Consider the following 16,717-nt stretch of genomic DNA (forward strand, 5'->3'; position numbering starts at 1 on the left):
AGCTCAGTCAGTGATGCCTTACATGCTCTCTTATGTTAAAATCTGGAAATCGAAACAATCCAACATGTAACATTGCATGTTCTTCGGCTGGATGTGTTATTTAAACAATTTATTTAAATAATTTATTTAAGACTGTTAATAATAAATAATTAACAATTTATTTTGAATTGACACAACAAAGTCAGTACAAGGCTACATATTTTATTGTATATCGAATGTTCTTGTAGTGATGTAAGTGGTCATTATAACCCATACCATAAATTGTTGTGTTTTCAAACATGGAGAGCCAATTTTAGAAATAATATTTATAAAAGCAAGGCACCTGAAGGGGAGATTTATTGTACATTTATTGGTGAATTATTATTATTGTTATTATTATTATTATTATTATTATTAATAGTAGTAGTAGTAGAAATAGTAATGGTGTTAACATGAGTAACGTCTGGATATTAAGAGCAACAAAATTTACCTCCATTTTCACTGTATTCTCAGTAAGTGTTGAAAGAAGGTATTTGATTGGCTGTTTTAACCTTTGCGCTTGCCACTCTTACCCTGCTATACTCCCACATTTCTCTTTGGTTTGTCAGTGGTGGCTTCTCTCGTCTCTGTTAAGTTCACATAACCCTTGATGGAGTGGCACTCTTTAATATCAGGGTTATATTAATGGTGCCTTTGAACCCTTTGTTATGGCATTCACTGGGCTGGCGTCTGTCGGACTGTACCATTAAAGTAATAATTCTCCCTTACTTTACCGTACAGCCAGTGTCCTGCGGTGATAAATGTCAGATTCGCCATTAGAAACACACGCTTACACAAAATGAGGGGAAAAAGAAGAAAAAAGAAAGTTGACTTATTCGAGATGTCAAAGACACCTCAGAACAGAGAGGTAAATGCTAGTTTTCTGAAACCAAACGAAACAGAAATCTTTCATGTCCAGACTGCAGGATTGAAAGCTTACTAAAATTAGTTTAATGATTTAAAGGGAAGACAAAAAAAGAAAAAGAAAAAAAAACAAGAGGAAAAAAAATTAAATAATGTTAAGATCTTTTTTGTAAATAGATTTAAAAGAGATTTTCACTGGGGTGTAGAATCTCTTTTTTCTTTTTTCATTTGCCGTAACCGTTATCAGAAAACACAGATTTCGCATGTGGCTGCATGTTCTTGAACTGCTATATGCGGTTTTTTGTTTGATCATCTGCAGTCTTTTTTCCTTTGTTGTATAATGATTTAGACTACAGGTGCTTTTTATGGTATGGCACTGAGGTAATCAGAGTATCTGTTCTTGCCATTGTCGTTGTAGGTTTTACTTAGTTCCATGGTAACTGCTAATTAAATGAAAATGTCAAAGATAGTGTGTGGGCTTGGATTGCTGTCTTTGACCTGCATCCTTGTATGGCTCTTGCTCAGGAGGTATTTTTTGGTCCTAATGATGGTGGATTTCGCTCTTTAAAGTGTCTTGTATAAATTCTGGGAAATGTGATGTCCATAATCATCGGCAACAGCTACACTGCATTCTTGCATCATCACATCATTACTGCAATGAACTGCAGTTCACAAGTGCTAAGACTCATTTAAAATCATTTATGTGTTTCTATATATGAAACAATACAAGTAAATGAAATAAGAACAAGACGTTACTTATTTATCTCACTGTGATGTCCAGTGTGAGAAATATAGAAATGTATTGTAATTATGATAATTAAAATGTATATTTCTTTATGTCTGCTTAATTACATCTCTTTTCAAATATAGGGGTTGCATTTCAATTTATTCTATGTATTCTTTTAAAAATACAATGTAAGAGGCATATTTCTGTCTTTAATTAAGGACAGAATGCAAGGAAATACTGGCGCTGTCCTTCTTTGCAAGCCCATTAAACAAAGCCTTCAACATGAAGGGTTATTTTTTAACAACTCCACTCACTTGATTCTCCATCATCCACTCTTTTAAAATGTTCAACAGGTATCATCACTTCTTGTAGGATTAAAAGAAATAATTGCAAAGGCGGCCATTCTTTCCTGCCATCCACTGCCAGTGTGACTTATTATACATCTCTGTCTTGGTGGCAGGTCCCGTTTGCTTAAATGTGAAAGGTCATGGTGGTTGTCAGGGTGATAATTAGATAACCCTAGAAGAAGGCCATCACAGTCCAGATTCTGTTCAGCACAGCTCCTCTAGCCCTGACTTAAAGCACTGATAAAGACACTGCCTCTTTTCAAGGAAGTGAAAAATATGGTATTTCTTTTGAGCGTCTAATCACATCAGTGGTTGAAGGACGCTTCAGGTAAATAGTGTGCCCAAGAGTGCCAACATGGGTCAGCTAGCTGGGTTCCCTGGAACTAATCAGGACTCTTTGCACTCAATTTATTGTACATGCTTGCCAAGTGAAATAGTGTAGATATTGATGCATAATGTGATCTCTTATTCATATTTGAATGAGCAATTTGTTTGAATGACTCTTGAAAGTGCTGATACTGTATGTACAGTATACTTTACAGGGGCTATTAATATGTGTGTATTGCAGGTTGTATTTCTGTATTCAGGAACCAAACCTTAATTAATATCACCTTTGCTAAGTCCTACATAACATTCTGTTAAAATGTAAGCCTTGATATATTTGTAGAGGTAATTTTCTTTTGGAGAGAATGCAAACTGCATTTATTCTAGCTGTTAAACAAAGTGCTGTAATTGACGTCTTTTTGTTTATGTTTTGGCTATACTTGTGATTTGCATTTAGTATTTTTGATGAGATCGTTCAAGAGTCACATTTATATAATATGTTTTGGATGCTCAATAATTCAGTAGTAAATCACTGTATTATTTGATGCAATACTTTTTTCCACTTTTGTCCTTGACCATTTTGTTGCACAGTTTAGACAGTGTTTGTGAAATGTTTTAAGATGCACATGGCTGTATGATCATGAGCATACCCCTTCTCTGTATTTCTAGGTTTTCAGCAAAATGGGAATTCCTCAGGTACGAAATCCAGAGCTCCCTCCCCCAGATCAGATGCCTGAGAGTTTCCACTCAAAGATTGCCCTGATTGGCTGCGGACCGGCCAGTATCAGCTGTGCCTCCTTCCTGGCCCGCCTGGGCTATGACAACCTCACCATTTTTGAGAAACAGAAGTACATTGGTGGATTAAGGTACAGTACCTCAATGTGTGTATTATGTGATTTAATCTGGAAGCTGTGCCATGTTCGCCCTGTGATGTCACACTCATGTCCAGAATGTTAAGGTTTCATGTGGTGGGTCGTTGCACATCATATTGCTGTGCCTCTGTTTTAATGAAGTTAAGATCAATTCAGTTGCCCGTAATGCACGCTAATCAACTTTGTAAAATTTACCAAATTGACATTTGAAATTTAATTTTATTTTCTGCTTGTGAAAGTGACTACCAAGTCTAAATTTGACACATTTAGTCATGAAAGAATATGTTTTTAATATACATAGGATTCCCTAAACAATGAATGGATAAATCTTAATCCAAAACCATTTATTTTGCCTTTACATGCATTTTACAATTGCAACAATACGTATAAAGGTTTGGACAGTAAAGAATAGAATGAGCTTTCAATGACAAACTATATACCATATTTTTTGATATCCATTTTGATTAGACAGCCTGTTTTTAGACCTTAAACTGTTGATAGGTTGTGCATTTATTTGTCATTACCAGTGTTTTGACCGATGTATGTATATCAGGCAATGATCTGCAAACATGCTGATATTTGTGATATTTTAAATTCATTCCCTGTTCATAACATTTCCTTTGCCTCGGCTGTATGGATGTTGCAACAGCAGATCAATATGGAGAATATTCTAGAAGGTCAATGTACAAATTAACGGTCTCGTAATTTATTGGTCATCTTCTTTCATGCATCCTAGTTTACTTGGGGTTGCCCATTGACACAGGTGCATTACTCCTGATACAATTCAGTCAGCAAGTGCATTGTTCAAGGGCACAGTAACATTGTCCAGACCAGGTTCTGAAATGACAAACGTCTAGGAACACCAGTAAGAATAGTAAGTTTGCCCTGGCTGGGGGGAGAGATTTGATACTGTAAAGATCAAATGGAATATGAGAAAAGAATGGGTCCTGGATCAGCAGAGAAAATCTTTTGTTTTCTGTTCCTTTTTTTTTTTTTACTTCTAACTTTGTATTCAGTTGGGGCTCTCCTCCTCGGTATTCTTTTTTTTTTCGTCTCTCCTTGCAGCTCTGCAGAGATCCCCCAGTTCCGGCTGCCCTACGAGGTGGTGCAGTTCGAGATAGATCTGATGAAGGACCTGGGCGTGCAGGTAATGAGCGTCAGAAAGCGGAGGAGGCGTCAGAGTCTCAGAAAAGATCACCAGCCAAATGTCAGCCGCATTAATAAAGAACAATTAAAAGCTGCATTAGGGAAGCAGGCGGCGGCAATGTGTCCTCCGGCTCCGGGCATTCGTCTGTCTGTTGTCTGAATGCCACTGTGGTGAGAAAGGGCAATCGATAGTCCTCATCTAGCATACCTGCCCGTGATTAATTTTGCGGAAGAAACAAATTCCTGAATTGCTAGAGGGAGGGCTGAGAAGGGATAAATCCTTATGTTCTTTGCCTATTTTGTTTCACTCTTTTTATGTGTAACCATTCTGCATTATACGTTATATGGCTTATACGGTTATACGGCTGTATAAATCTTGGGAAATAAATAGTTTTTTGTCACTCTCAATTATTTTAATTGACACAGGTTGACGGGCAAAAAAAATACAATGACATGGGTCATCACAGACAAATTTCACAAAGGAATAAATAAAGTCTAACTTGTAGGCCTCTTCCTCTTTTACTTTTTATGGTGTAAATAAACATTTCTGGAGGTGTCCAGCCCTGTAAAGTACAGCTGTGCTCCTCTGCAGATTGTGTGCGAGAAGGGACTTGGCCAGGATGGAATGACTCTGGACACTCTGAAAGAGGAGGGATACAAGGCGGTCTTCATCGGAATTGGTTAGTACCTTTTTGAATCACACTTGATTCCCTCTATCTCATATGCTTCCTGAAGCATTGCTATGCATTTAAGTTTTTAGCAGAGACAAAAATAAGGATACATGAATAAGGAAAATGCAGTTCAGAGCTAGCAGTCCTAAAAAGCAGCCCTGGACAGAATGTCCTATGCTTTCAGAATGCTTCATTAGTATACCGGATAATTTTACTTTCACTAAAGTCTGATACAAAGGTGAAAGCATGTTGTTACAATCTCAAATGTACATTAGGGGTCAAAGAGGGTTATATTATATTCTGGTCAGATATATTTCAGAGTAACCCTGCAGACTTTCTTCTGGACTTTGAGGTTTGAGATGATCATTACCAGTTCATTTCATTTGTGGTGTGGAATAGTAATGAAGTTTCCCTTCCTTTCTGAAAATGATGTCCCGGTTTTGGTCTCAGAGAAATATATATCGCAGTCTTTCTTTATTTTTATTGATTTGTCTTAGACATATGTCCAGTCTATGGAATTAATGCACTATAATTCTCCATTATTTGCTGTGTTTGTATGACATCTGTCACCTTCTATTGTGCTAACACTGGACCTAACACATAGGTAAAGTTAGGTACATTTTCCCATTTACATGCAATGATGTTTTCTCAGTACTGAATACTTGTAAGCAGATGTCTTTTGGATAACCAGTATTAAAGTCTTTTAAGTCTTTAACATTTATAAATATCAATACCTCACATCACCATTATATATCCATATATACCATGTATATCTAATAATGTACAGCTGGGAACAATATTTTTGTATCAAACCAATGAAAAATTTGGTTTGGTTAAAGGTTCTTTGCGTGTCAGAGCACAAGAAATCCAGGCTACAAACACACTTGGCTTTATGCTACCTGGTACTGGCTCACTACTGTATCTCCAAGCAGCGATGTGACTGGGTTTAATTTAGATTTGATATCATGTACAAATGTGGTATTTTTTATGTGTTTGTTTTAAGCTGCTATTTCTGGCCATTAAACCAAGCAATCACTTGGTTAAAATCTAGGCTATGAAATTTACTGAAGATTTCATTTGCCAAAATGTAATGTAAGAAATGTATAAGATTATTTAAGTTTCACATAATCTTTTTTTTTTCAGAAGCAGAATAACAAAATGAGGAAATAAACCCAGTTGTCCTATATTGATCTGAGAAAATCAAACACTCATTGAAGCTGTCTGTGTGCTTTCTTTTATTATAATGAAAAAAAGAACTCATATAATTCATTATATTTCAAAATGGCCCAAGTCTTTTGATACTAGCATCCTAATTATGTAGAGTCGTTTACTTTAACTATTTTGGGATTTTCTCAACAAAGGAATGCAGAGGAATTTCAATTCATAAAGAAAATGAAAGCACAGAGTGTTTGCAATTAATTTCTGTGATTTCATACTAGTGCTTTACAGGCTTTTTAAATGTCATCCTTAGTGATGATTGACATGCAAATTTCTCCCTGGCACGCTCTAAATTGGAAGGCAGGTTGAAAAATGTAGATAAGGGCATTGTTTCTGGCCTATAAACCAGGGAAGCCAGCTCTGAGGTTCAACAGCTTTAAGAAGCAGATTAACCCCTTCCTGTTCATTTTGTGATGTGATCTGTTAGCTTGCATTAGGTTTTTGACTCTACATAGATGTTCATTGTCTATATGCAACATAGTCAGTAAAATGTGTTTTCAGTGGAAGTCATTCTCCACATATTGCTTTAAGGTTGGAAGGCAACACACTGGTTTCAAGTGGAATATTATGAAACAATATAACATAATCTAAATTGGAAAATAACTAAGAAACAGCCAAATTATATATATACATATGCCATACAGAGGTGACTTAATTCTGGAATGCTGTGATATTTTCTGAGCAGGTTTGCTTTAATGGTTAGGAGAAAATTATGTACAAACAGTAACAACACTTGGCTTTTATACTATCAAGGATGTGCATAGAGAACAATTCAGGATGTCACAAATAAAGTAGGTACACCTTTCAGAATCAAATAATGACCGCAGTCCAACAATTTGTTGATAAAATTGTAGATATTTGTTATATTGTAATTTTATTTAACAACCAATATCTGATATCTGTTTTGAGCAGAAATTAATGTATACATTTCTGACCGTCAAAAGCATATGTCCACTGAATGAGAGTGGGGGCTGTTCAGTGGACAGCCATTTTCTCATCATATCCCACTCTGGGATTTTTTCTTATTTTGGGACAAGGTTAATGAATATCCAGTGAAAAGGGCGTTTATTGTTTCAGAGGTCTTTATTTATGTTAAATCTTAATGTACTTAGTGTGCTTCTGCATAATTTAACACCGTGCCCTTGGTGCTTGTTCATCTTTGCGCAATTCATAAGGTTCATAGGGGTCAGGGACTATGTAGTGAATGAAAGTCAGAACTCAGAATGGAGTGCTTCTCGCTTTTTGCATCGGGCGCTGATAGCCTCTGATAACATGTGATTAACGAGTGGCGGACCAGCAGAGAATGAAAACATCTGTAACAGATGATTTATTATTTTCAGAGGTATTGCCTTCTCACTGTATCTCTCTGCAATTTAAGTCTGTGAATCAGAACAAAGTAAATGAGATACAACATGTGAAAAATGAAAGTGCATTTTTTACAGAGGAGGTGTCAGAAATGGGGTGTTATTGTTAAAATACACTTTGTCATGAGCTTTCTCCCCCCCCCCCTTGATTTGTGCTGAATACAAATGGGTTTTCAGGTCTATTAAACCAACAGTGTGAGCTTGTGACATCCATCAGCATAGACACAGATGAGGGCAGGGTTAATGTGCTGTAACTTTGCTTAGAAATCCTACACAATCCCTGGCATTCAAAGCACACAGTAAAGTTAAATTCATGTGGAAGAGAGAATGTATTGGCACTGTGTGTCAATTCTTTTTTTTTTTTCAAAGGAATGAAGTGAATTTAAAGAAGTTTCCAGTAAAGATGCTGCAACCATGAGCAGAATGTACAAGTGAATAAGGGTGTGTATGTATGGAGGAATGGATAGATGGATTATGTGTGTATGCATATAAGTATGTATACAAAAGCCTCAGTATTCCACTACGCACTGTGAAATATCCTTCAGGCACACTGAGATGCGTGTAGAGGTTTGTGTGTCAGATGGTGGATGAGACAGGAAAAGCTGAGTGTCATCGGCATAGAAGTGGTATGAAAACCCACGAGAGGAGATGACAGAGCCAAGACATTGCAGAGAAGAGAAGAGGAAGGGACCAAGTACAGAGCCGTGAGGGAGACCCGTAGGCCAGGGATTCCGTTAGCTGGTAATTACCGGTTTTTGCCTGGAAAAATGTATAAAAAACCAATCAATTAAAAACTTGCCGGTCTAAATGTCCGGTAATGATCGCTCGTACAAAATGTAGCTGTAACGAAGGCTATCCCTAAACAGGACATTTGTGTTTTGACAGTGAAACGTGCTTATTTATGAGTTCGGCGAGCTGTACCATGACTGGGCTACACTGGCTAAAATTGCCTGTGTTCTGCCCGTGTCAAGCGTGCCAGCAGAGAGGGGGTTCTCTCTGCAGAATCGAATTAAGACAGCGTTGCAAAGTCGTCTGGAGGAAGAGAGAGTGACGCGGCTTATGCGCATTGCAAGCTGCAAAGACACATTGGACACGTTTGATTTCAAGTCAGCAGCAGAGGACTGTGCCGCAATGAAAAAAAAGGAGAAAATAAAATGTTACCTGGTAGCCTATAGGCTACATTTGATGCCATGTAAGCCTAGCCTTTTTTTAAACAGGCTACACATGTTACAGGTTACAGATGTTTTGTAATAGCCTACATTTTAGCGGCTAATGTTGAGGTAATGTTCGTTTTGCTTAATCGTTACTGTTCATTAAATAGTCAAACTTTGGTGGATTGTGGAGGGAAGAGAAGATAAAAAAACAGTCTATGTGGGTTAGATACTGAGTTTTGAATCTTTGATTCATGAAAGGTAGCCTTACCAGAAGTTATCCTTAAAGAGAAGGCAGAGAGGAGTGCTTGATAGTTCAGTAGATCAGCAGAGGAGCTGGATCCTCTCTACTTTCATTCTGTGGCATGAAACTTGGCCCTGTTCACATGGAGTGAATACGTTAGACATGGACAAGGCAGAGGGGGTCACCACAGGCTTGGAAGTAACAGGACAGAGAATCAAGGGAAGATGACAGAGAGGGAGAGAAAAGTGGATGCAGCAGTCTCTGTAGAAAGATGAGAGGTTGCATATGGTACGCTGAGAAGTGGCAGAGGTATGCATAGAGGTGGGTTGTGGAGGAGGAGGTAGACAAAAGGAGACAAAGTAGTGGACAGAGAGATGGAGGGGGGTGACAGGTCTGAGGTGGAGCGGTCCCTCAGGAAGACCAGATCCAACTGTTTGCCTGCCTTGTGTGTAGGAGGCGACTGAACTAGTGTGAAGTCAAAAGGGTGGAGCAGGAGGAGGAATCCAAAAGCTTGAGGGGTCTCTAGGTGAATGTTGAAGTCCCCCAATTGGATTAGACGGGTTCAATCCTCTGGCAAGGAGCTGAGGAGTACATCCAGGTCCTCAAGGAGGTCTCCCAGGGGGCTAGGTGGTGTGTAAACAACAACAATGCACATAGAGGGGATAGTGATAGTAATAGCATGAAATTCAAAAGAGGAGATGGAGAGATTAGGGAGGGAGAACAAGGAATTTCTGGGACTCTGATATGAGTGGTCCAGTCCCACCACCCCTGCTAGAGCGTCAGGGCGTGTGGGAGAAGGATTATGCAGTGGACAGGGCTACTGGGGTTGTCAGGGGTGATCCACATCTCTGTGAGGGCGAGGAACTGGAGGGAGTGATGAAGTCAGCTTTCCAGGTTGCAAATTGACAGTTCCACAGGCCACCTGCTATACAGTCAGGTTGTTGGCGGTGGTCAGTGAGGGATATATAAGGCTGGAGATGCAGTGAGACTGAGGCAGCGATGGTGAGTGCAGGAGATTGTGACAGGAATTTGGAGACACATGGTGCATTGGTATTCCTGGATGGACTCCTGCAGATGAACTCCCTTGTTTTGGTCTGACCAAGTCTTCCTCTGACCAAGGCTGCCGCTACAGCTGCTGCTGAACCATCGCCCCTGCTACAAATGCTACAGCTAATTAATAATGCAGTTGTGGAGATACTCTTCTAATCAGCTTCTCGATCAACCTCTAACTAAATAGCACTGCCACCAAAATTTACACACCCAGTTAATTATCAAAACAATAACAATAAATTGGCAGCAAACAATAAGCAGACAATGAACAAACTAACAGAGGTTAAAAAATGATGTAAGAATCTACTAGGTATAGTGGCGAAGCTCAAGATAACGCAAGTATTAACGTTGCTAACGCTAATTGGCTATCGACAATGAAGCTAACCTCTAGCAGAACACTGGATGCTCCTTCCACAAATTATGAAATACCTTCTGGTCACCACAGACAGTGACACCCAATGTTAGACACTGCAAAAATACTATGACTTTGTGAAGATGAACATTTTATGATGTCAGTGTGATATTACTTGCAGTTTCTAGCCAAATGCATCTTAAATGTTAATACAATAATACATTATAGTATGGCTTTGGGATAGTTAATGCTTTTTGTAAACTTTTTAGTTTACACTACTTAAGAATTTAATGCTTTCTTTATAAGTAGGTTGCTTTGGGTAGCTAGTTCATGACACAATTACTGTTTTATGACTCCCCTATTACTTTGAGAAGTTCTGTTGCTGCTTAGTCTTTCTCAGTATTTGACAAGCTACAGTTCAGCTTGGCTTTGAGCCAGCAGAAAGATTGAATTGAATATTTTCTTCCATAAATGTGAAATGGTATAATGAGCAATGCTGGAAATGTGTGGCATTATTCAATTACATTTATGCTGAAGAAGAAATGCTTACTTTGAGTTGGCATGGATTGATTTGGCTTACTTAAATTGACATGGAATAAAATAAATGCTGTGGAAGTTTTTGATTATATTAGTGGTTTGTACCTTTAGTTGCTGATGGGATTGAAAAAAGTTACCAGAGCTTGCAAAAATAATTATGTCCCTAGCTTGTTTTAAAGGTTACCCATCAACATTAACACAAGCTAGCAAACTCTGGTCACAGCTAAGTCATGTTGCATTATCACATGACATTTTTATTTGTTTATCTAAGGTGATTTATACAGCTTTTAAGACGTTTTCCTTTTATGCAAAGGGAGTAGGGAGTACAGCTGCATGCATGTGGAAATAGTATTGGTTATGTACTGAACCTTGTCCAAAGGTACAGTGGCAATTCCCAAACCTTGAATTGATGAACCCAGCACTAGTTGTAACAAACCTCATCTGAAATGATAATGGGGTGAGGGCCTTTTAGAAAAATGTGTGAAAAGTATATTGTCAAATGTACAAATGATTTCTGGGGGAAGATGATACTTTTCTTTTTATGCCAAGTTAACTGGCAAAAACTGCTCATTAACAATCATAGTTGGTACACAGAGTGTCTCAATATTTTGTGTACAATGCCTCAATCTATACCGGACAGGTAAATGCCTGAAAATAAGTCATGAAAATAAACTTTTAGCCATTCAACATATATTTATAAATATAGCTGAAACATGGTCAATGTTATTTCATTTGATCTGATCTATTTCCTGTCAGTCTAATAAATCCTTTCTCAGTACTCTTAATTACATATGTATTTAACTGCAGCAAAACATCTTGACTGCAAATTAAACTCCATTGCCATAGCAGGAGTGCCAGTGCAATAGGTGAGTTATATTTACTTAGAGATGAGCGATGACCTTCATTTTTCTTGGAAAAAATCACTATGATCTAATCCATGCAAAGTGTTGAATGTCTCGGTCACACCAACCTTCATAAACCTTACTCTGAAGAAGGTCTGAAGGTCTGTCTGAGTGAAATGATTGCTGAAAATAACCCAGAGAATGAAATATGCCCATACTGTAAAAAAATTGACATGATCTTGGTATAGTTGCAGCATTACAAATGTTTTGTGTCTCAGATTACCTTGGGACCTTTCCAGCTCTAGTGTACAATGCAAATTTTAAACACTTATAGCACGTTTTCACTTATAAAAAATGTGTCTTACTTACAGTAATCACCGTTATTTAGCTATACGGTATAATATTTTATGAGCTCTCGCCCATAAAATAATATCCCCATTACACTGCCGTTTTATTTTCCACTTAATAGGGCAGTATAGCAGAAGGCAGATAACCCAGAGTGTGGGATTACACTGCTTATAATGGGCCTATTTATTAAGATATGATAACTAATGTTCTTCTTTGATGTATAGCATGTGTGACTTGGGCAGATCATGTAGTCAGCCTTAAGGATGTTTCATTGAACATTTAGTGCGACAGTGAGCCAGAATTCATTTTGCCTAAACCCAGATGACAGGCTGGTAATGAGATGGTGATTGATAGCCACCACTCCCTCTGAGAATCGAATGGGGGAATATGTATATTTTTATGGGGTGGAGTTAGACAACACTGAAATATATTTCTCTTTTTCATGTTTGATTGCTAAAAGTCATAGGCTGGCAGTCATTCAGATGTTGATCATGTCAATTTTTGACACGTTCCTCCATTTCATAAAAAAACTGTGATTTACTTTGTGATGGATCACCAAAGCATACTGTCCTACCTTGTCATTTGTTTACTTTTTTATGAACCCAGTACTCAGTCTTTCAGTATGATCAGCTATTCGCTTGGGGCCTGATTCATGCTTGAGATAGTCATGTGTAAACTCCACTTAAGTGCTTCCCAGAAGAGTTCTGCGATTCTGTTACCACTGAGGAAATTCTGGGAACTTAAATGGCCCATGTGAAAGATGCACACTTGGGGCTGTGTCTGCTCGACATTAAGGCGTGACTGAGCTGTTATCAAGATGTGTGTATTCGGACCCGTTACTTAAGTCGGTTCTCTCTCTTCAACCCTTGCGCTTGTGAAAAGGTGAAATAAAAAGCATACTGTAAGTGGTTATTGTGTGTAACAGCAACATTGTTTGTAATTAGACAGGGTGCTTGAAGTCGAAGAACGGGGATATTATTTGATGTTCAGTTTTGGATTTGAATTCGTCATCCTCGTCATAATAAAATGTTTACTTTCGTTACACATCATAGTTTCTTTGTGGTCTGAATCAGTTCAGCACTGGCAACAGTTGAAATCCATCAGTGAGGGATTAATATTAATTAATATATGAAATCTCAACTTTTGTGTTAAGGTAATTTGATTACCATAACATCCACTCATTGGTCACATATGCTACCACACATCCAAAATTCCAACCCAGAATTGCCTCAGTAAATATCCAGCTGTATAAATGGATAACATTGTTTAAAAAAAGTATAACCTATGTAAGTCACTCTGGGTAAGAGCATCTGCTAAATGACATAATGTAGTTAATATTGTTGTTTTGATTCCATATCTTCTTTTCCTTTCTCTGTTTAGTTTCCCTATTCTGATTTGATTTTGAATTTAAACCAAAAATGTCCTTTTTTATTCAAATATTTGTTGTTGACATTCGTAACTGTCAACATTTTTTTGCACAAGCATTGAAAAGGTTCATATCTGCTCTAGAACTGTTGTAATTTCTTGGAAATATCCACTCAGCTTTCATCATTACAGTTTCAAGTGTCTTGTGGCTGTAATGGAATTTTGTGAGTATGTGTTGGCCACAACTCTTGGAAGTGAGATGTGGTGTGAAATAAATTCAGGCTGTGCAACTATGTAGCTCCTATTTTAACAAACACGCACCTGCACAAGTGAAGTCTGAATACAAAATGCCAGTAGTGAGGTGTGCAGAAAAAGCTCTCACCGCTCCTGAGCTGAGCTGAGCCTGAACTGGCCCCTTGGTTAACCAACCCAAATGCATCTAGTAATGAAACCTTGCTCAATCAATACAACTACAAGGCGAAAGAAGATGTAGCAGGATGACATTCAGATGTTTGACATTTAAGGTTATTTCTAAGGTCATAAAGGCCAATTAAATACAAACCGATTACATTGTAGCAAGGGTTTCTTACAATGCTGATGTTAGTTTCACTGTTATGTATCATTCATATATTATATCATGTTCATATTATTTATCATAAATACATATCATGTTTCATTTGTGTGGATGGGAGGAAGGCTTACTTGAACCTTTAGTCAGAACGAAACAAAAATTTTTATAATTTTATGTAGTGAGAGAATTTATTCCTAATCTACTTTCCTGGAAAAGAATATTTTTTCAGACAAAAAAATGTCAATATGAGGAGGTATCATAAATGTCTTTACTGTATGGCATTAGTGAAAAGGGTCTTTGGAGAGATCTGTTGCACAGCATGATGTTCGATTGCTCCAAAATTCAGTGCACCTTCATTAGTAGGGCGCCGTCTGTAACTCAGAACTACTGTTATGCATTTTTTCATTAATATTATAAAAGGAAATATATAATTTACCATGGCATCTGCATAACCTCATATGAATTCTATCAGCGGTGTTATAAAGATGGAGCAGCGTGCATACAATACATAGGGCTTTTCTTTCTAAAGGGGTTCAGAAGGAGCAGGAAAAGCACAAGAAATAAAGCCCATTAATGCACTATGCAAAGTAGAAATGGGACAGAGCACTTCCTTGAAATCTAATTATCGTTGAAGAGTGTGGGGTAAAGTTAATTGATTTTGACATTAGAGGGGTCAGGCTTTCACCTCCTCAATCATTCTGTGGTTTGAAATACGAGCCTTGTTTTCTGTCTAAATTAAATGGGAAGTGAAATTTTGCTGTTCTTTTTTAATTCAAATTTGAAACATCATTTAAATTAAGTGTGGAATATTAAATAAGGGGTTCCTAAACTTGGGCAGATCAAGGCACCCCATAATTATTGTCTGTCTTCCAGAGTCCTCCAAAGATTGTACTACTCTCTTATCTGACACCACTTATAATGTGTGTGTGGTATCTGTGTTACAGATCCATCAACAGTGCTTGCAAGGGAGCTTAGGCCACTCTGAAGTATAACCACTGTGGTTGGTCCTTAATTTTGAGCAAACAGCTCAATCAAACAATACTTCTTGGTGTTTTTTAGACTTAAAATGCACTCCATTACATAAAATGATGTAGAGCATAACTGCTACGACATGTTTTTGTCATACCTAGGACAGATTTTATGAATGTAATGATAGTTGCCATTACAAAAGCAGCTGGTTGGAAATAATAAGAAGATCGAGCTAAGCAAGGTTCATAATCATGTTAATAATTGTGTCTGAACTCTACAAAGGCCACCAGTGTTATTTTGTGTTTTCCTCCTGGACTAGATGTGTGAGTTGATTTTCCCCCACTCCTACAAAGGGATCAGTCTACAACATCCTCCATGATTTCTGTAAGAGAAGTGATGGGGGGGAAGGAAGAGAGCTCCTTTGAGGACATGGGGAGGAGTGGGGGTAGGGCTTCTGTGTTACAGGAGGGGAGGAGGAGGTGAGAGAGAGTGTTTTTTTTTTTTTTTTCTTCCTGGCCAGGAAATGAAAATTGATCAGGAAGAGACACACGGGAGCAGGTTGTTGTATCAGAGCTCAATATGGTTATCAAGTATAGTGGCAAGTCTTGCGTTCAGCTCTACTGTGCACTTACAAGTTACACATTATCGAGCGGGTAAGGCTTGCAAGCTTGGTTGTTGACACTGTGAGTGTGGGGACCCCATCAGGGAGGACAGGGCAGGTTGTTGTACAACTCGGTCACCAGGGCCATAAGCAACACTCACCAGGAAGTTAAAACACAAGTGTTCTTTCTGTGATCAGTTGGTTCATTATAGGTCTAGACAGGCGGACACAGTCGGTCAGCTTTCCAGGTGTCTAACTCCTAACACCGTACTTTACTTTTCTTCAGTAGCAACAACTTTATACATTAAAATATTTCATTTTTATTTTATTCACCATGCCTGTAATAGTAGGCTGAAATATATTTGAAACATTCATCATCCTCTTTGTCATCTTGTTTAAACAGGTCTGCCACAGGCTAACAGGCACAAAATCTTTGATGGACTGTCAGCGGAGCAGGGCTTTTATACCTCCAAGGACTTCCTGCCATTGGTTGCCAAGGCCAGTAAAATAGGTAAAAATCTAAAGTTTACTGAACTTATGCACTATGTATACTTTCAATCAAATGCGTAAGGGAAAATTGCACATCTAAATAAAATAAAAACCACTTGCTGTTGTGTACTCTATTCTGTTATTTTGCATATACTGTCTGTTCCTCTGAGCAAGGACATAGTATATGAAGATAATTGAATACTTGCTGGAAAATGGGGACATTTGTGTATATGTATTTGATGGTAGTCCATGTTCACATTTTTCAAAAGGCAGTGAAAATGCATAATAGCATGTAACAGGATTTATTTTTGAAGATGGTGATACCCTCGGGTGATTTTTGGGAAAGGATCCTTTTCATTTGACTGCCTGCTTAGGAACTGTGCACATGTAAAACACATTAAGTCTCTCAAAAATAAGGTGTTGTTTACCCATATTTGTTCATTATTCTAGGGTTGTTTGGTGGCCCCAAAGCACAGTGTATTGTTACATTTATTTATCAGGGATGTTGTACAATTAAAAACATTCATGGCATTTAATGCGATGCATTGTACCCTAGTTAGTCACAGTCCCAGAGGAGGTACTAACAATGAAATTGTGTAAAGTAGTGAAAACTGGAAAAAGGGGAGAAGATGAACCTTGAAAGCTGT

The 16,717-nt window shown here is 37.9% G+C and overlaps 1 protein-coding gene across 2 annotated transcripts in view; it reads left to right on the forward strand.

The window, feature by feature from the left end:
* The window catches only part of dpyda.1 (dihydropyrimidine dehydrogenase a, tandem duplicate 1), a 148,610-nt gene that overhangs the window by 42,766 nt on the left and 89,127 nt on the right, over positions 1-16,717 (forward strand). For both annotated transcript variants that reach the window (XM_036522581.1, XM_036522580.1), the window contains exons 6-9: positions 2,950-3,146; positions 4,218-4,299; positions 4,891-4,978; positions 15,985-16,092. In XM_036522581.1, the coding sequence (XP_036378474.1) occupies positions 2,950-3,146; positions 4,218-4,299; positions 4,891-4,978; positions 15,985-16,092 (475 nt within the window). The remainder of the gene's footprint in view (positions 1-2,949; positions 3,147-4,217; positions 4,300-4,890; positions 4,979-15,984; positions 16,093-16,717) is intronic.

This window comes from Megalops cyprinoides, chromosome 2, assembly GCF_013368585.1.
Source record: "Megalops cyprinoides isolate fMegCyp1 chromosome 2, fMegCyp1.pri, whole genome shotgun sequence".
NCBI classification, from domain to species: Eukaryota; Metazoa; Chordata; class Actinopteri; order Elopiformes; family Megalopidae; genus Megalops; species Megalops cyprinoides.